This window comes from Crocuta crocuta, unplaced genomic scaffold (assembly GCF_008692635.1).
Source record: "Crocuta crocuta isolate KB4526 unplaced genomic scaffold, BGI_CrCroc_1.0 scaffold235, whole genome shotgun sequence".
Lineage (NCBI taxonomy): Eukaryota > Metazoa > Chordata > Mammalia > Carnivora > Hyaenidae > Crocuta > Crocuta crocuta.
In genome coordinates, this window is record NW_027531285.1 from 10,091,037 (window position 1) to 10,112,070 (window position 21,034).

At 38.9% G+C, this 21,034-nt stretch overlaps 1 protein-coding gene across 5 annotated transcripts in view; it reads left to right on the forward strand.

Annotated features, from left to right (window-relative positions):
• The window catches only part of ESRP1 (epithelial splicing regulatory protein 1), a 69,285-nt gene that overhangs the window by 9,721 nt on the left and 38,530 nt on the right, over nucleotides 1–21,034 (forward strand). For 4 of the 5 annotated variants that reach the window (XM_077771284.1, XM_077771286.1, XM_077771287.1 and 1 more), the window contains exons 5-12: nucleotides 8,726–8,824; nucleotides 8,962–9,016; nucleotides 10,848–10,958; nucleotides 11,074–11,206; nucleotides 11,301–11,343; nucleotides 13,534–13,835; nucleotides 17,549–17,767; nucleotides 19,999–20,197. In XM_077771284.1, the coding sequence (XP_077627410.1) occupies nucleotides 8,726–8,824; nucleotides 8,962–9,016; nucleotides 10,848–10,958; nucleotides 11,074–11,206; nucleotides 11,301–11,343; nucleotides 13,534–13,835; nucleotides 17,549–17,767; nucleotides 19,999–20,197 (1,161 nt within the window). The remainder of the gene's footprint in view (nucleotides 1–8,725; nucleotides 8,825–8,961; nucleotides 9,017–10,847; nucleotides 10,959–11,073; nucleotides 11,207–11,300; nucleotides 11,344–13,533; nucleotides 13,836–17,548; nucleotides 17,768–19,998; nucleotides 20,198–21,034) is intronic. The other variant, XM_077771285.1, reaches the window with a different exon arrangement.

The window sequence follows — 21,034 nt, forward strand, 5'->3', positions numbered from 1 at the left end:
CAACAGTGGTGGATAGAATCACTTCCTCTTCATTTCTTAACCTATTTTTTCTTTGTTGTTCCTGAACTAATTTATTTTCACTAATCAGGACCTCTTCCATTTTGTTTGCTGTACTTGGCCTTTCATAAGAACTTTTTAATAAAGCCTGGCCTTGTGAGGAGAGCAGGTAAAGAAAACTTGTAAGTTAAGTGCTTACTGTATGTGCCTCCAGAAACCTCACAACCAGTGGAGGAGGGTCACCCCCTATTTACAGCTGGGAAGACTGAGGCCCAAAGTTAGAAGTGTTAGCATTTGAGCCAGAGTCCTTCTGATGTAAAAACTGTGCTCCTTAACCAGAGGGCAATATTCTAGAATTTACAGAGCTCATTTGAAGGTGGTGTTAACTATTTAAATAGATAGTCTCCCCTGTAAGTTTGTATTCTGTGTTTCCTGAGCACATATTGAACTATTCAGCAAGAAAGGGGAGTTGATAGAAATTTTGTAAAATTTCTATCCAGTTGGATCCGCATGTGCTGTTTATTCTTAGGAAATGCCATTTCACTAGTGCAGCTTTCCATTATCAGGATAAAAAAAAAAAGTCACTAAACCACTCTTGTCTGCCCATCCAAGGGTTAGTAGGGGGTGTCTGTGTGTCTGTCTGTTTTCACCACTTATTTACTTTTTTTATAAATGTGTCATACTCCGATTCCCCAAATCACTTTTTTTCCTTTTTTTTTTTTTATGTTTTTTTTAGAGAGAGAAAGAGACACAGAGCATGGGCAGGGGAGGGGCAGAGAGAGAGGGAGACACAGAATCTGAAGCAGGTTCCAGGCTCCGAGCTATCAGCATGGAGCCCAATGCTTGCTTGAACTCATGAACCCTGAGATCATGACCTGAGCTGAAGTTCGATGCTTAACCAACTGAGCCACCCAGGTGCCCCTGTTTCACTACTTCCTGATGGGGGTAAAGGATGTGTGTGTATGTGCCAATGCAGTAACATTGGCCTATTTTTCCCAAATATTAAAGATCCAGATAAAAGTTTTAACAGTAGAATGGTTGAGAACACAAGCTCTCGAGTCAGATTTATTGGGGGTGAATTTACTATGCCTCTCAGCTTCGTTTTCCCCATCTTAAAATGGCCACGCCAATTATAAGAAATAATAAGAGGGGCACCTGGGTGGCTCAGTCAGATGAGTGTGTGACTCTGTTTCTGCTCAGGTCACAATCTCATGGTTCATGGGATTGAGTCCTGTGTCGGGGATTCTCTTTCTCTCCCTCTCTCTCTGACCCTATCCTGCTCATGCTCTCTCTCTCAAAGTGAATAAACATTAAGGGAAAAAAAAAAGGAATAATAAGATAGCATACACAACCACTTAGCCCATGCTTGGCCTGCTACACACTTTACAACGTTGTGATCCTTCAAGCCTCACCAGGTTCTTGGGGGTCTCAGATGAAGAAACCTAGCTTCAAAGGACTTCCTTATTGATTTAAGACCTTATTTAAGGTATTTTACACTTTAAAATTTTTTTTAACTTCAAGTTTGGATATAAACCTCAAGTACATGTTAGTACAGCTAATCTTCAAGGTTAACTTTGCTTCCCAATTGTAAATAGTGTGTGTGGTTCATTCTGCACCTACTTGCTTATTCTGATAAATTCAACGATTGCATAAACCTTCTTTGCCCTGCTTAAAACGGGGAGGGAAGTGCCAAATCCTCCTTGGTACCTTTTTGCGTATGAAAAGGATTTTAAGTATCACCAAGTGTACAGTTAAGCTAGGTTAGTAGTTGACCTTGTTCACTGGAGGGGGGAAATTATCTTTGGCATCACATTGGCATGATATGAGCCAAATCCACAAAGACTCTGGTTTGTGGTCTGTAGTAAGTGACTAGAAATACTTGGCCAGCACTCAGTTATGGTAATTTTGTGTAGCTTATTTTAATTATAAAATAATTTACTTTTAAAATCTGAGTTTGGGAATTTCAGGATACTTTTTTTGGTTTGTTTTAGAAGACTTAGAAGACTTTGTTCTCATAGTCTCTCTTTTCCTAATTGATCCCACATATGTGCCTTTTCCTAAAGTAGACCTTTTCACACTTTTGTGGCATTAGCCCGTACTTCTATCTTATTTCTTTGAGAGTATAATTGAGTCATCAGCTTTATGTTTTGTTAAAATAATACCTCCTGAAGTAATATTTGTTAGGATGGGTCTTACTCTTTTCCTTCCTGGAAAGAGTAAGCTTCTGAGGAATAGAGTTAGAAAAGTATGGTTTTTAGATTCTTTTCCCAGCATTTTATTACTGGTATGAAAAAGCTTTTGCTGCCTTGGCTCCTAATTCAGTTTGACAGTGGCATTCTTGATTTGCTTTTTTCAAAACCTACCTTAAAATATGAAAGGTTACTTACAGAACCTATTTTTTAAATTATGCAATTCTCCTAAGGGTAATTTATCACTTCCTTTTTCCTTTCTTCACATAACTGTACAAAATTCAGTTCTTTGTTGGAGTACTATTTCAACTTTTCTCTTGCCATATTGTTTGCTATTCTTCTTGTTCATTAGCATAGGTCTTTTATTGTACTATGTCTGGCAATTAGGCAATTGGTGTTTTAAACCAAAGAGTAAGCAGAATAGAATGGGGAGGAAACAAACTTGTCTTCTGAAGGGTCTGTGGCAGGGAAAAATGGCATGGGGTTGGAATTTCTCATCGGGATACAATTATAATGTAGCTTTAAATGTTTTTTTTTTTTTTTTTTTTAATTTATTTCTAGGAGAGAGAGAGACAGCGTGAACAGGGGAGGGTCAGAGAGAGAGGGAGTCACAGACTGAAACAGGCTCCAGGCTCTGAGCTGGCAGTCAGCACAGAGCCCGACGCGGGGCTCGAACCCACGAACCGCGAGATCATGACCTAAGCGAAAGTCGGACGCTTAACCGACTAAGCCACCCAGGCGCCCCAATTATAATGTAGCTTTAGCTTAAAAAAGAGGTTACTTACAAGTGAAAATTAATAACCAAATGTGTATTTTTAGGCGGTCAGAAAAGGTAACTTTTTGACTAGATAAGCTAATAGTGGCGAGCTTTGTTAGAGGTGTTTTTTTGTTTTGTTTTGTTTTTGAGAGAGTGAGCTATATTGATGAACTCTAACATCTCACACTCTGAATTTCACCTCCAGCTATGGAGTAACTTTGAGTAGAATCCTGAAACCTGTTTCACTGAAGGGAGTGCTAAGGAAAACGTTCCCCCTACTCAGATGAACTTCTGGACTCCTGTAAGCTCCGTATAAATGTAGCACTTTGCTCAATTGTAGCCTGAAATGTTAATTTTTTTCCCACCATGTCTGGCTTCAGCCTTCCTCATTTCCTCATGGCATTTCTCATTTGTAAAGCTGGCTGAGCCTGTTCGTGCTGTTGTGGCTGCCTCCAGGGCAGAGTGAGTAAGTTGCACGGTGAGCCATAAATCAAGGGGCACAGACTCATCTTTCCTTCCCTCAAGATCAGACGTGCAGCAAGTAATTCAATATATAATTATAAATTGATAGAGGAAAGAATTGGTACTAAACCCCCCCCTTTTTTTTTTTGCTCTCCTTTATTTGTTATTCATGTTAAATTCTGGTAAGGATTACAGATTGAACAAGCCCTTTGAAGAGAGGGTGTCTGGGTGTGTAACTGTGTGAATTTTGGTTTAGGTTTGGGCATGCACGAGGCTGGGTGACTTAAAAGTTGTCAGGAGCTTAGAGCTGCTGATCCTTGGTGTGTGATGTCTTGAACGGAAACATGTTGGAACATGTTATGTGGAACCAAGTCAGCCAAACATCTAGAACATATTCCTGCTTTAAAAGTAGAATTCAGTACATAATCCTTCAGCTACCGATTTATGTCTACACAGACAGCATACTTTACATTTTTCCTTTTGATCTTTTTCACTTGACTTTGATATATACATTTAGAAAGCTGCTCATAAAGTATTGCTCAAAATGAATTAAGCAAAGCTTCTCTTGGTGCCGGGAATTAATGCTCACACAGTCTGATCAGAGCTGTATTGTAATTCCAGCTCTTACACACCAGCCAGGAGCCCGGGGAAGTTACGGAACATCTCCAAATCCTAGTTTCTTCATCTGTTTGGTTTTACTATTATCTACCTGGTGTGGCTATTGCAAAAACTGGAAGAAACAGTTGGTATGTGGGATGCATGAAATGGTATTTAATAAATGCCATCAGTTATGTCAGTAGATTCTGAGAAATGATAGGTGGTGTGATAGATGGATGGAGATCAGAAGTTAGGGGCCTGTGCTTAGGAAATGTATAGTACAGTTGAGGACAGAATATTTTATAGGAATAGTAATATCTAATCAACTCTTAAATTGATGGTTAGAGCCTAGAGCGGTTGGGAAAGGTATTGGCGCTGGGTAGGAGTTACCTATGGTCTAATTTGGGTAGGGAATTAGAAAGATAAGACAGCTTTATGGAGGAGTTGAACTGAGGAAAGGTGGGAAGATTAGAAACGTCCTCTTTATACAAGAGAGAAACCAGTGGTTTGAATGGAATATACTCTCCCACTCCTATTTCTTGAGAGCATGATTTCTTGCCAATATTCTGTTTGGGGATAGAACGTTGTGATGTGGTAAATATTCCTGTGCTGCTCTGTTTTTGCCCATATTCAATAAATCTCTCTTCCTTTAGGCCAGAGATCAGCAAAACTTTTTTAGTAAAGGGCCAGATAGTTAATAAATAGTTAATATTTTTTATAGACCACATACGGTCTCTGCTCATATTTTTCTTTTTACAATCCTAAAAATGTAAAATCCATTTTTCTGGGCCACACAAAAACAGGCTGACGATCAAGGGTTGACTCGTGCTGTGTTTTCCTTTCGTTTCCTAAGATAAGGTTTATGTGTGTGCGTATGTGTATCTACTGATAGGGGGTTTTGACACAGCACTGTACAGGTCGTTACGTGGTGTTTCTTTAGCCAATTTTCTTGAAACTCTCTGTTCAGTAATGGCCTTTTATATTATAAGAACTTTTTCAAGGTGCCTGGGTGGCTTAGTTGGTTAAGTGTCCAACATCGGCTCAGGTTATGATCTCACAGTTTGTGGATTCATGCCCCGCATCAGGCTCTGTGCTGACCGCTCAGAGCCTGGAACCTGCTTAGGATTCTGTGTCTTCTTCTCTCTGCCCCTCCCCCAGTCACGCTTAATCTCTCTCTCTCTCTCTCTCTCTCAATGAATGTTAAAACAAAACAAAACAAAACTTTCTCTGATCATTCAGTAGATGGTAGGGGGTGAAGTTGGAACAATTGAGAACCGTTAGCCTGTTCTCGTGGTTCTCAACCTGGAGTGATTTTTTGCCCACTCAGGGATATTTGGCAATGCCTGGAGATATTTTTAGCCAGAACTCTGGTGGGTAGAGGTCAGCATGCTAGTAAAAATCCTATAGTACACAGGATCCTCCCCGCCCCAAAGAATTGTCTAGCCTGTGTGCTGATAGTGCCAAGGTTGAAATAAAAGTGATTTATACAGTGGGCTTGGTCTCCATTTCTTGGATACTTTTCTCTTGACTCCATTGTAGCCCCTGACAAGGCTAAAAACATTTTTAGAATTGCAGGGCTCCAGAGGCACCTAGGTGACTCAGTTGGTTAAGGGTCTTACTCTTGATTTCGGCTCAGGTCATGATTTCACAGTTCGTGGGATCAAGCCCTGAGTTGGGATTCTCTCTCTCTCTCTCTCTCTCTCTTCCCCGTCCCTGTTTGCATGGGTGTGCTCTCTCTCAAAATAAATAAACATAAAAAAAAAGAAAAAGAATTGTAGGAGGCCTGGCTGGCTCAGTTGGTTAAGCATCTGACTCTTGGTTTTGGCACAGGTCATGGTCTCGCGTTTTGTGAATTCAAGCCCCATATCTGGGCTTTAAGCTGACAATGCAGAGCCTGCTTGAGATTATCTCTCTCCCTCTCTCTGCCCCTCCCCCACTCACTTTGTCTCTCTCAAAATGAATAAATAAACAAGAAAAATTAAAAGGAAAAGAATTGCAGCGTTCCAGGGGACTGTTCAGTGTCAGGGTTTGCATGAAAAACCATGGCTAGTCACAATCCTTCTTAGTTCTGTAAGGGTTCTTAAAGTACCTCTCCCCGCCCCCACCCCTGCCTCCCCTGAAAATTTAGGGCAGTTGTCTCCCCAGCGTATCTTCATTATTTGTCTCTACTTTTTCTATCCTGTCATGCTCTTTGAAAACAACAATGGATTAATACTTATTATATACCTTCCGTGGATAATCATTTCATTTTGTTTTTTTATTTTTAAGATTTCATTTTTAAGTAATCTCTACACCCAAATGGGGCTCCAATTTACAACCTCAGGATCAAGAGTCTGCTGCTCTACTGACTGAGCCAAGCAGGTGCCCCAATAATCATTTTAATGACCCAGTCCCTGGTCATTGCTCTGGTGGGAGCATCTCCTGGGACAGATTTTCTAATCCCTGAGGGGGCAGTACATTTATTTCATCACTAGATGACGTAAACAGTGGGATTAGAGGGTGGGGGAGTGCAGAAAGTATCAACCGTTTCAGCTTGATGATTATCCTGTGAGTATACAAATAGGCATCTGGTGAGTCCAGAGTTTTAGTCATAAGTGTGACTCTCAAAGTGTGATTATCATGGGTTATGAAAGTTGGTTACCCAAGGGTTCTAGGGCGAAGGGGAGGACATCACTTGTTATAATGCCTGCTTTGTGCCCTGGACTTGTTTTATCTCATTTAATCTTCACAAAAATGCCCAGGGAGGTAAAGATTATCATAGCTTTGGTTTTTTACATAAGCTGCAGTTCAGTAGGGTTAAGTAATTTGCCAAGGAACATATGGCTGCATTTCCACATGTAGTGTATTTAACTGTAGAGAAATGTAGCTGGATGAGGGACAACACAAAGTGAATTTGCACAGAGGGAAAACAATGTCTCTTTAGTGGAGAAAGGAGCAAGGGGGGTGGAGTTTGGGTAAGGATGAAATAGAAAGGGATTTTGAATTGAATGGAAAAGGATATCGCTCATTGAATTAACTCTTCAGATTGGTTATAATGCTTGGCTCTCTGAACTGTTTTAACTTTGATCCTCTTTGATTGCAGTGAAGTAGTACTTTGAGGTTTTTCTTAATGTCTGCATTTTTTTTTACCCTTATTATAAAATACCAGTTGGAAAACTAAAATAAAGGCAAACATTCTAATCACCCCCACCCAGATGGCTGTTTTCATTTCAAACTGGAGAAAACATAGGTTCCACAGTGTTATTTGTTATATACATTGTACCACGTTATGAAATTTATGCAAATTTATACATAATACAAAGTATGACTATAGGATTGAAACTCATAAACAACAAAATAAAAATTTTACTAACAGCTTATTAAGCAACAATTTTGACAAAGATACATGCTTCTTTTAGAGAGATTGTAAATTTGTAAAACTTGATGGAAATCTCTTCTGGTCTCACTCTCCAATCCAATTTAAGCCATGCATTTCTTAAAAGCCCTGTGTCCTGGCTTGCCCAAAGCCTGTATGCACTTGATTGAGAGCCACGTTGGCCACTGCTTGTTAGTTCTGAGTGTTTGAATTATTTCTAATAATTCACTCTCAAAGGACCAGCATTTGCTGCCATCTAAGATGGCTATACTATAAGGCTCTAAATATCTGCCAGTGAGGAAGTTCTGAGTAAAAGTGGCATCATTAAAAAGAGTGTCCTCAGGGGGCACCTGCGTGGCTCAGTCGGTATGATCTCACGGTTTGTGGGTTCGAGCCCCGCGTCGGGCTCTGTGCTGACAGCTAGCTCAGAGCCTGGAGCCTGTCTTCAGATTCTGTGTCTCCCTCTCTCTCTGACCCTCCCCTGCTCATGCTGTCTCTCTCTCTCTCAAAAATAAATAAAACATTTAAAAAAGTGTCCTCAATAATCTGAAGTATTTTTTTTCAAACAGCCTTAAAAAGCCTTTTGATACCTCATGATTTTGACTGATGTAACTATCCTTTTTATTTCCTTTGAGAAATAGAAAGAGAGAATCTTTAGGAGGCTCCATGCCCAGTGTAGAACCTGATGTGAAGCTCAATCTCACAACCATGAGATCACAACCATGAGACCTACGCTGAAGTGGAGTTAGATTTAACCATATCTTTAATTTTTTTTTAATGTGTGTTTATTTTTGAGAGAGAAACAAAGCTCATGTGGGGAAGGGGCAGAGAGAATCCAAAGCAAGCTCTAGGCTCTGAGCTGTCAGCACAGAGCCAGATGTGGGACTTGATCTCACAAACCATGAGATTTTGACCAGAATCGAAGTCAGGATTAACCTACTGAGCCACTCAGGCGCCTTGAAATGTAACTATATCTCTAAGTTAGCATGATCACTGCCTTGGATGTGCTGTAAAGATAATGGGATGAAGAGGTTTATCAACTTTGGTATATATAAGTAGTTTGAAACTAAATGAAAGTGCTTAGTATTCATGTATTTCTACTTAATAAATAGAAATTTTATTACTGGTAGTGCCTCAGGACAGGGTTCATTAGGCTATTTTATTATATATTTACTCAAGAGGGTAATTGAAGACTCCAGAAAGTGTGGGTGAAATCCAGACTGACAGGAAGCATCTATTATGTGATTTCAAACAATTCTCCATCTCAGATGCATTTACTTGGCTTCTTGGCTCTGTGGAAGTTTAATTTGGGGTTAGAAACAACCTCATTTTACTTTCTCAAAATGTTTCCTTAACTTAATATCCCAGATTTAAACTTTGAGAAGAACAGTTCAGTCTCCCGGTATGGAGCCTCTCAAGTTGAAGATATGGGGAATATAATTTTAGCAATGATTTCAGAGCCTTATAGTAAGTATTGCTGTTTTAACAGTTCCAGACCTAGAATTTGAGCCTGCCGTTTTTTCTTCATGTGTACTTTTGAATCTCTTGTCATAGCTTTGTCTCCCTAATAGCTAAAATGATGACTTCTATGTTCTCATTTTTAGATCACAGGTTTTCAGATCCAGAGAGAGTAAATTACAAATTTGAAAGTGGCACTTGGTAAGTACTATAGTGGTATTCAGTTTGAGCCTTTTGATTTGTTTTATTCATATTGTGATATTTATCTTCTCTTGTGTTTTGGTAACTTCACTAAAACTTTTGGCTATCCAGTTTTTAAAAATATTATGTTATTTATAAAAGAAAGTTGTATCTTAAAGGGAGCTTGGATGTTGGTATTAAACTTAGGTGAAATATTTGTATCCCTAGTCATTATGACCCTTAGGTGTTGTGTCTGTGACTCTTGTTTTAGCCACTCAGAACTATTCATCATCTCACAGGAGAACTTCCAAAGGAAAACTCATAGGCTTTAAAAGAGTTCACAAAATTTTTACTGAGATAATTTTAAATATGTTCTATCAAGTTCTACTTTTTTTTTAATTTATTTTTTAAATTTACATCCAAGTTAGTTATATAGTGCAATAATGATTTCAAGAGTAAATTCCGTAATGCCCCTTACCCATTCAGCCCATCTCCTCTCCCACAACCTCTCCAGCAACCCTCTGTTTGTTCTCCATATTTAAGAGTCTCTTCTGTTTTGTCCCCCTCCCTGTTTTTATATTTTTTGCTTCCCTTCTCTTATGTTCATCTGTTCTGTGTCTTAAAGTCCTTGTATGAGTGAAGAACTACGATATTTGTCTTTCTGACTAATTTCACTTAGCATAATACTCTCCAGTTCCATCCACATAGTTGCAAATGGCAGATTTCATTCTTTTTGATTGCCGAGTTAATGCTCCATTGTGTGTGTGTGTGTGTGTGTGTGTGTGTGTGTGTGTGTGTGTACACCACATCTTCTTTATCCATTTCTCCATTGATGGACATTTGGGCTCTTTCCATACTTTGGCTATTGTCAATAGCACTGCTATAAACATTGGGGTGCATGTACCCCTTCAAAACAGCACACCTGTATCCCTTGGATAAATACCTAGTAGTGCAATTGCTGGGTCAGAGGGCAATTCTATTTTTATCAACTTCTAATTTAAAGCAAAGGAAATAACTGGCAAGAAGTATGAAGTGGTGGTATCTCATTGTGACGACAGAGCTGTTTGTAAATCACTGCAGTGAATCCCTGAGATTGCCTGCTGCCTGAAGTGAACAAAAACTTTGGACATCTTTGCCCCATAGAGAAATTTTGAGGCCTAGTTAGTTGGGGAGAAAGTGAGTTATTTGGAAAGTGTCCTAAGACTACTGGAAATGTGAATATGGGAGGAATAGCACATCAAACGGTGTTAAAATATATAATAGGTGATTTGCAAATGACTCATTAAGGTGTGGGAACTCCCATGCATTTCCATAAACATTCTGATGGCTCCCCTGTTAGATAGGGGAGATCTTTTAATGGCAGTGTTCTGACTACATGCACACATTCCTGATGTGGGCTAATTGTCAGCTTTATGCAGATCTTAACTTTTGCCATCCAACTGAATTTAAGCTCCACTGGTATACTGGCCAGATCTGAGAATAAATTTAAATGTATTCTTCTTGGTTCTAGGAACTTACTGGCTATCAGGGTATGGGCAGAACTTCACTTTCTGTGACTTGATCCTGGGTCCTTTCAAGTTTATGGCAAGCACGCAGCAACCCCACCGATAGATGATTTGCTGAGTGATCTAGCCATGTGGGACCTGCGTAGGCACTTTCCTTTCCATAGTGAAACACCTAAAGAATACTTTGTGCCCAGATAATTTTTGAGGTTCTGAAATAAACCAGGCAGTATTACAGGTCTGTCTGAACACCAAATAATACCTTATGTGTAACTAGGAAAATGGTAGGAGGGAATAGGTTAGACTCCCTAGTGCTAATTATGCAACCTGAAGTTTTGCTTGACCCACAGCAGCAAGATGGAACTTATCGATGACAACACCATAGTCCGGGCTCGAGGTTTACCATGGCAGTCTTCAGATCAAGACATTGCAAGATTCTTCAAAGGACTCAATATTGCCAAGTTGGTCTCCTTTAATCTCTATTTTATATAGTAATCCCAAAGGGATAATGGGTGTCCTATCATTTTTCCTCACTACATTTCCCCCCCACCCACCTGCTGTCTGTCCTTTTCAAAGGGGAGGTGCAGCACTTTGTCTGAATGCCCAGGGTCGAAGGAACGGAGAAGCTCTGGTTAGGTTTGTAAGCGAGGAACACAGAGACCTAGCATTACAGAGGCACAAACATCACATGGGGACCCGGTACATTGAGGTATGTCCGCACAATCTGAGATCCTTGACATTTTGAATGAATGTTAATATTGGAAGACTCAGAAACTGTATTTAATTCCCCTTTCTTTTCTTAGGTTTACAAAGCAACAGGTGAAGATTTTCTTAAAATTGCTGGTGGTGAGTGCTTTTTATATAATGTGATTCTTTATAAAGAATCTAAATTTATTTATATACCAGCGTAGATAAATGGAGTCATGAATGGTTTCTATTGCCTAACGAAACATAGAATTGACTTTTTTTTTTTTTTTTAGTTAGAAGAAAGACCCGTAAGGTATCAGTGACTACAATGTATACACTTGCCATAAGGCTTGAGTCAACCAACTGTTGTTAAATAGCCAGTAACAATAGTACCATGCTGGGGAGTCTGGCTGGCTCAGTCAGTAGAGCATGTGACTCTTGATCTTGAGGCTATGAGTTCAAGCCCCATATTGGGTGCAGAGATCATTTAAAAACTAAATCTTTAAAAACAAATAGTATAAAAATGTGAGAGGGTCATGTAAAGTCATGTACAAAGGAAGAGAGTAGTTCTTGAAAGAAATGAAATAGTCTGGAAACCACTTTTAAACAGCCACACCAGAATACCTGGAATTGTTACATATCTTCTTGTGGGTTTTTTTCTCAAGCTTCCTTAACTCGTCAGTGGCCAAGAACATAGTACTTTTCTTGCTCCAATGTGTTTGAGTATGTAGTGTTTTGTTTGCAGTACTGTGGCCAAAAAGAAACAGGAACAGACACTGTCTTTAATTATTGAGTAATTTGTTACTTAAAAACTTAAAGTAATGGATAAAAATGTTAACTATGGTTTGTCTGACAGTTTTTTCTATATGTAAAACTACTTTGTATGTTTCTATTGCTTTGTTCATACAGCTTTATAACTTTCTCTTTTTAGAGGATTATATTTTCCCATGTAACTAAATATTCTTACATGTTAATTACTATACAATATTATATACCACACATTATTTTAAAAACACCCCTGTGGGCATTTAAAGCTTATTTCCAATTTTTCACACTAAGTGTCTTGCAACGAGTACTTTTGTGTCTCTGTATGTGCCACTCATTAGTATCTCTCTCTAAAATTAGGATAGCTGAATCAAAGAATGTAGGTAGACCTTTAATAGGCTTTTGAAAATCTATTGTCAAATATATACTAGGTGTCTCACTTAAATATAGAGAACATTTGTATCACTGCATTATATAGCCCTAATTAAAATCCTTGCAACTGTTGAACTTGTAGTAAAAACTTCCTGTTTGCAATTTGCTGGTATATTTCTGTTCTGGGACTTATTTCTTTAGATAAATGAAGGCTTCCAAATTCAGAGCTTCAAGTTTAATAGTGCTTCCAAAATCCTAAAGCGATTTTTGATATTGGTTGGGGATAAAATACATTTGGAGTTGCTATGGCTCTGAGGTTCCATGATCGCTAACCTTGTAAATTGCAGAAGCAAAGTTAACTAATACATTCATGCCTGGGATCTCATGGCATTTGGGTGGTATGATAGTTTGCTCTTAAAGGAAAATGTTACTGGGGCACCTGGCTGGCTCTGCCAGTAAGGCATGTGACTCTTAATCCAGGGACTGTGAATTAAAGCTCCATGTTGGCAGTAGAGCCAACTCTTAAAAGGTGTTTGGGTGGGGGTGGAGGTGGGGGTACCAGTATATGAGCTTGCATTTGAATGTTTGCTACATGGCAATACGTACAAAATGCTTTATGTCAGGCAGAATGTTAATAAATCTTGAAACTGGCTGCTATGCATGTTCATTATACTCTCCTTAACTTGATTATTTTTGAAACTGTCTTAATAAAAGGTAATCAGGAAAAGAGTAACAAAAGTCACCAAATTGCTTTATGTATAGTAACTTATTTAAATATCATAATTTATGAAGTAGGTAATTTTACCTCCATTTATAGATGAGGACACTAAAATATAGAGATTAAACTTGACTAAAGTCATAACCTAGTAAATGGCAAAGTCAAGATTGGACCCAGACATTCTAGCTCCTTGACTTGTGCCCTTACCTATCACAATGACTTACTGCCTCTCCATGAGCAGAATACAGTGGTTGGTCCATGATTTAATTGTCTGGCCACCTTCCTAAGTTAAGAGGTGTTTTACAAAAATGGTCGGGGAAAAGTTTCAAATTTGTGGGAAGAGAATTGTGATTCATGGGATGTTGTCATGATTCAGTGGGAGTGTAAGTTTTAATTAAAAACTCAAGACATTGCCAAGAATTTTACCATTTTAAATTTGGTAAAGTTGATGCCTTAACCATTTCTCCCCATGTTTCCTGGTATGTGTTCCCTAGGTACATCCAATGAGGTAGCCCAATTTCTCTCCAAGGAAAATCAAGTCATTGTCCGCATGCGCGGGCTCCCTTTCACGGCCACAGCTGATGAAGTCGTAGCCTTCTTTGGACAGCATTGTCCCATCACTGGGGGGAAGGAAGGCATTCTTTTCGTTACCTACCCAGATGGTAGGCCAACAGGGGATGCTTTTGTCCTCTTTGCCTGTGAGGAGTATGCACAGAATGCATTGAGGAAGCATAAGGACTTGTTGGGTAAAAGATACATTGAACTCTTCAGGAGCACAGCAGCTGAAGTCCAGCAGGTTGGTTTTAAGAGCATTTTGGTGGCTTTGTGTGATATACTATTTATTTCTAAGAACAATCCTACATTATTTATTGTGCTAAAATAAAACTTGAGAAATATAGAAAGTCTAAGTGCATTTTTAAAAAATTTCATTCCATAATTAAAAGATAGCTACTGATATTTTCTATACACATAGGAAAAATACTATGTGTTTTTATATAATTGGAACACTGCTATAGATATACTCTATATTTAAAACCTATAAATCTTGGGGCATCTAAGTGGCTCAGTTGGTTAAGTGTCCGACTCTGGATTTCAGCTTAGGTCATGATGTTCTGTTTCATGGAATTGAGCCCCCTCTGTCAGTGCAAAGCCTGCTTTGGATTCTCTCTCCCTCTCTCTCTGCCCTTTTCCCGCTCACACGTGCGCTCTCCCTCTCTGTCTCAAATAAATAAGCTTTAAAAAAGTCACTTACCAATTAATAAAGAAAGAAAAATACCTATTTTGCAAGCTTACCCATGTCTAGAAAGTTTCATTTTTTAATGTCTCATAAAATTACATAATTTATTTAGAAAGTCTATTGTACATTTAGGAATTTAGAGATTTCTAGATAAACATGCTTATAAAACCCAATTTCTGATTGATTTCTTTAGAACTGGATGGTGTGAGCTTTTAAGGTTTTTAATAGCTGACCAAATGTATTTCCCAAAAGACTTACTCAGTTCCATACTGCTGGTGACAGCATACAGTGTCCTTTTGTCCTGTTATTACCTTCCAGAATCCATAGTTGTTTTTGAGGCACAGATGGGACAATCATTTGCCCAAAATGGTCCAGGCATGAAGCTATCTGCAAGGTTTCAAGCCTTTTGACTATTCTTGATTTACCAGCTGAATGGTCTTTAAGGCTCTGTTTATTTTTCCTTTGTATCTGAGATCATGTAGATAGACTGCCTCCCACGCAGCTCTTCCGACTTCTTCTGCTTGGGTCCCCTACTAGGACAGAGTCACTTTAATGATTCACTTTTTTCTTCTTCACAAGCAATTAGGACACTGACTCTACTATTATTTCTATGAGTTCATAGAATGATTTTATCTAGCTTCTTGCCACAAAGCCCATTGAGTATTGTGGTTTGGAATCATTGCCCAAAGTTGAAAAGAACATTTCACCTGGTAGAATACCAACATGTTTTTATACCTACATAAATGGAGGTGACATTTTTGAGCTAGTTCTGCATCCTGATGTATTTGTCTTCTTGAACCCTAATCTATGAACATACTTCTACATTAAACAATTCTTTATCTTGTTGAAAATTAGCATCATAAACTCTGAATTTCTAAAATATACTAAATGTATTTGAGGCTTCCCATGTTACATTCATCAGTGCCAAACCAGAGGAGGTGAAAATGAGACTTTAGATCTTTAATTGGAAGAACAGTTTTATGGAAATCTTGGCCTAGAACACACTACTCCAGGGTCTTGGCTACTGCATGTTGATTGGTTTGGGTATAGAGTTACGCTGCCTCTATATAACTTTAATGTGGTTTTGGTTATAGATGAGCCTCCTCTCCAACCCCATCCTACTGACTTATTTAAGAAATGCTGAAGTAATCATATGCTCTGCACTGTCATCTTCTCATTACTCATCCAGTAAAACCTTGGTTTGTGAGCATAATCAGTTTCGGAAACAGGCTTGTAATCCAAAATACTTGTATATCAAACTGAATTTCAAGAACCATTGGCTCAGTTGTGTTCATGTGATGTTTGGCATCATGTGCTACTCATATTGTAAGACATGGCTTGTTTATCAAGTTAAAATTTATTAGAAATTGGGGTGCCTAGGTGGCTCACTCGGTTAAGCATCCAGCTTCTGCCCACATCATGATCTTCTGGTCTGTAAGTTCGAGCCCTATGTCCGTCTCTGTGCTGACAGCTCAGAGCCTAGAGCTCCTTCAGATTCTGTGTCTCCCTCTCTCTGCCTCTCCCCTGCTTGTGCTCTGTCTCTCTCTCTCAAAAATAAACATTTAAAAAAAATGTTTGCTTGTCTTGTGGAATACTCGCAAAATAAGTTACTCACAATCCAAGGTTTCACTGTAATTATTTCATTCAATAACTATTTGCTCACCTCCTATTTGGCAGTTATTGGAAGGTGCCTGACCATGTCCTGTCTTGAGTTTGTCCACAACTATATATTTATTTTCATGTTCATCCTATAATGTTTGTGCTATCTATATGATTTGTATAATTTTTTTTAAATCTTGCTATCTCTTTAAAGTTTCTTGGGCTGCATTATATTTCTTTATTCCTGTCACCTCTTACTTAGATAGCAACCAGACAGGGTGTGAGTGAGGAAATCAGGACAATTTTTTTGGGAGGGTTTTGATTCTATATTTCCAGGATATTGGATGATGAAGGCTACAGTAGTAAGTTGTTCAGAAAACCTAGGGATGCCACACATTGTTGCACAAGGACCTCCTAGTATTATAAACTAGTAGGCATGTTCTAACCTAAGACAAAAGCAGACCAGAACCTTACAATAAAGTTTTGCCTGGCAGTAATCTTTTCTCTAAATATACCTGACCTCTCATTCATTGTCAAGATAACTGAATTCCATGACTTTAAAGATAGTCAAGGGGCACCTGAGTAGCTCGATTTGTTGAACATCTGACTTCGACTTAGGTCATCCCGCAGTCAGTGAGTTCAAGCCCTGCACCGGGCTTGCTACTGTCAGTGCGGAACCTGCTATAGATCCTCTGTCCCCCTTTCTCCCTCTCCCTCCCTGTTTGCGTGCATTCTCTTTCTCTCTCTCTAAAAAATAAACATTTTTTCATTTTTTATTTTTTTTTAATGTTTGTTTTTGAGAGAGAGACCATGAGTGGGGGAGGGTCAGAGAGAGAGAGGGAGACACAGAATCCGAAGACAGGCTCCAGACTCTGAGCTAGCTGCCAGCACAGAGCCGGTCATGGAGCCCGACCCCACGAACCGTGAGATCATGACCCCAGCCGAAGTCGGACGCCCAACTGCCTGAGCCACCCAGGTGCCCCATAAACAAACATTTAAAAAAAAAAAAAAGATAGTCAAGATGTTCTGTCTTGCCACTATCTCAAATTCACATGAAAACTGATTATTTTGATGGTCACCAAATGATTTTTTCTTTCATTTTTACATTAGCAGTTCTGTTTTAGGCTTTATACATTATTATAAATGTGGCATTATATAGCCCAGAGTCATTAGGTCATTTTCTTGCTTGAGTTTAGAGGTGGAATGTGGTAATGGTATTAAGGGGAACACTGTGCCTGGTGAAATTAAATCTAATAGATTGCTATGAAAGTCCACATTTAGCAATACACCCAGAATTTTATAAAAGCAGCATACTTTAAGGGTATTTGTCCTGACACTGTGGTATATCTGTCCAGTAGACAGGTCCTTGATATAAGCGCATTGTATTGTGTGTGGCACATGCCTGCCTCAGCAGGCATTTAACAAAAATAGGGATGATGCTTTCCCAGCTGAAAACCAGGCATGCCTTTTCCCATAAGTGCTTCTCAAACTTTAATATGCTTATGAATTACCTGGGGATCTTGTTAAAATGCGGGCTCATATTTACAAGGTTTGGGATGGAGCTGAGGCAATGTATTCATTTCTAACCGGCTCCACAGTGCTGCTGGTGCTGCTCTGCAGACCACGTTGGAGGAGCAAGCCTCTAATTCACTTCTCTTTTGCTTTGAGTACAGGTGCTGAATCGATTCTCTTCGGCCCCTCTTATTCCACTTCCAACCCCTCCCATTATTCCAGTACTACCTCAGCAATTTGTGCCCCCCACAAACGTTAGAGACTGTATACGCCTTCGAGGTCTTCCCTATGCGGCTACAATTGAGGACATCCTGGACTTTCTGGGGGAGTTTTCCACAGACATTCGAACTCACGGGGTTCACATGGTATTAAATCACCAGGTAAGAAAGTAACTTATTGGAAAGCTGATTTACTTATTCTTATGATGAAAGGCTCTCTTCCATTTAAAAAAAAATAGACAAATATTCATCAGCTGTATAGTAAGTCTTTAAGGAAAGATTTAACTGTAAATGCAGGAGATCTTTAATATGGACTACAGAAAGAATGCTATCATTAGCCTGGTAATTTAAATTCAGCTCTGATTCCATCACCACTTATATAGATGACATTATTAGCCTCAGGAAGGAGACAAATATATTATTAGTCTAATACAGCACTTTACTGAGCTTTGCTTTTGTAGTGTGAAAGTGATTATAGACCATGTATAAACCAATGAGCCTGTCTGCATATCAGAGTATTTTATATCTATAGACTGTTTGAAAATGGCTTATTTTATTTTATATATATGACCTCCAATGACATTTAGTAGAGTGCACACTTAGTAAGGATTTGTATCTGTACCACCTGGAACAGTATGTGATCATAACAGGTGCTCAAATGTATGAATGAATTATTGAGAAGCCTCCATCACAATGAAACCAAATTCTCACAGTATACAAGTACAGTTATAAATGTACTAACAGTAGTTCCTGGTTTGGTGTCCCTTGATTTTTGGCTAAATAAAATTAGTCCTATTAGTTGCTGAATAATTTACTAGTATTGTTTGCTAGTATAAGCAGGATACAATTTCTAAAAGCCCATAAACCAAGTAATTCTAATTAAAATTTTGGAACTCTCTATTAAAAGCAAAGTTGAATTAATTTTTGAAAATGTTTTCTGAGTATTATGGGTTGAAAATAGATTTGTATTGGAAATTCCGACATTTTTCTAAATTGCTAGTCTCCTGCTATCTTTTCTCATGTGACGATTTGGTCACATCCATAACCGTAATCCTGTCTCATTGGAAAGTACATCCCTCTGGGATGAGGAATCAGAAAACACTCTGAGCCCCTGGCTTGGGTTTCCACACTGGCATATGCTCATTCTTACTCTTATGTCAGTATTAAGCTATGCAGCTTTTTATCTTACATACCCTCTCAGCATGCTTCACTAAGGGGAGTCCTTTTAAATAAAACTTCCCCACAATTCAGCATCGGCAGAGGATTACTTTGTTTCTCTTTGAGCACCATTTCTAATAACCTAGGGGCTATTATAGTTCTTTGATTAACTACAGTAGACCTATTTTGTCTCTTATTGACCCACCTGACCTATTATGATTATACTTGGGAAAAATGCTTCTTTAATAATGAACAGGCTTTTAGCTGCCTCAAAGATGTTAGGTTTCCATCTTGGACTGGGTCTCCACGGTATCCCTAATTTCCCTGGTATGGTAACTCTTATGGTAACTTGCATGGTTATAATTTGCACTACATAGTCCCTTAGAGACTTAAAGAAATCCATAAAAAAGAGAGGAGTCTTAAAAGCTGATTGTGTCTTTTTCTCCCCCATAAAATGTCCATGTTAAATAAAACCAAGGTGTTCTGGTTCTGTGAAATAGAAATCTGCTAGCTTGGTTTTAAGCAGGATTTTCAGCAAGCTATTAATAATAGAGGAAATGTTTATGAACACCTGTGTGACCAAGGTTTAAGATGGAGGTGCCAGGGAAGAGATGAAGGAAGGGCTCCCACACAGGCTTAATACAATTTTCACCACCCCCACAGTGTTTTGCAGCTCCCGTTCCCTTTTCCCCCCTTCAGTATCCCCCTTCTTCCTAAGCCCACATCACAACCTAGGCTTCAGGGAAAAGGAAAAGGAGTGTTGCAGGTCAGTGATAGACAACTGAGAGCCAAAAGAGAACACTGGTTTAGTCAGCTTCTTATAGGCAGATACATAAAGCTCTTGTGCTGGCTCTATTCCTAGCTTTTCTCAATCAAATAAGATTTAATCAGATTTTTCAGAAATACAAAACCCAATATACAATCCTATACCTTGAAACCGCAGTTACAAGGATAGCCTTTCAAAACCCTGTAAATCTGATACTAACTAATAGAAATGAGAAAGGATCACTTTTAGCAATGAGCCCTCAAAACTGTTTCCAAGGTTTTGTGGGCCATACTGGTGGTTAGATGATGAAATGCAAATCAGATTTCAGTAGACAACACTTGTCACCCAGATTTTGTGGCTAAAATGTCTATACTATGGGTGATTGTCACTTTGCATGTTTTGTAAGCAACCATTTCCTTGTTGAAGGAGACAGTCTCCTTTTGTTTTTATTCTTCCCCCACACGCTCAGGGCCGCCCATCAGGAGATGCCTTTATCCAGATGAAGTCTGCGGACAGAGCATTTATGGCTGCACAGAAGTGTCATAAAAAAACCATGAAGGACAGATATGTTGAAGTCTTTCAGTGTTCAGCTGAGGAGATGAACTTTGTGTTAATGGGGGGCACTTTAAATCGAAATGGCTTATCCCCACCGCCATGTAAGTTACCATGTAAGTTTTTCTTGGGTCTTGGCGCTATTCTACGCTATATGCTGGTAGGTGCTTAAGCTGCTTTCATAACTTTCTGTGCCCCTGGTTCTTTCTAAGGCAGGTGAGATGGTTACATAAGACTTTCCCATCTGAAATCGGTAGTATCTGGTAATCATTTAAGACCTTGGTTGTGGACACCCATAATTAGAGATGCTACGAATACCTTCTTTCAAATTATATTCTTGCTTTTCCAGTGATAAGCACTTGATTTCTGAAGCTTAGTGTGCTCAAGATAAGCACTGACTCTGAGAGGCAACCTGGCTATGTAGATATTTTAATACGCATTTAAAGGTAAAATAAGTATGGCTGGATCCTTTGTCTTTTCCTTTTTTTTTTTTTTTTTTTTTTTTTTAAAANAAATGCGTAAATAAATTAGCCAAAGTTTCCATTGGATCGCAGGATCAGTGCTTAATTTCAAGCCATGCTCTTGCTCATTGGCACCTGGGTGCAAGCCATCTGGAATCCTGTTTGAGAGGAATAAGCCCTTTGGTCTGGAAACCATGTTCTGGATAGTGAGTAAGGGACATTTGTGGATCTGACCTTAAGACTTAAATCTTTTTGACACAGTTTTCACCTTTGAATAAGACATACCTTGTTAGGAGCCATTTTGGGTATGTTTGAAGAATGTAGCACTTAGAATGTAGTCTGAAGATGACTGAGAAAGCAAACTGGAATATGTACTTGATCCCAATAAAATGAGAAGTGTTAGGACATCACTTTCTAGTAAAGAGGATCTAGACCAATAAAACTATTTGATAAAGTATTTTTCATAGAAAATTCAGTGGGGCTTAATCCTCC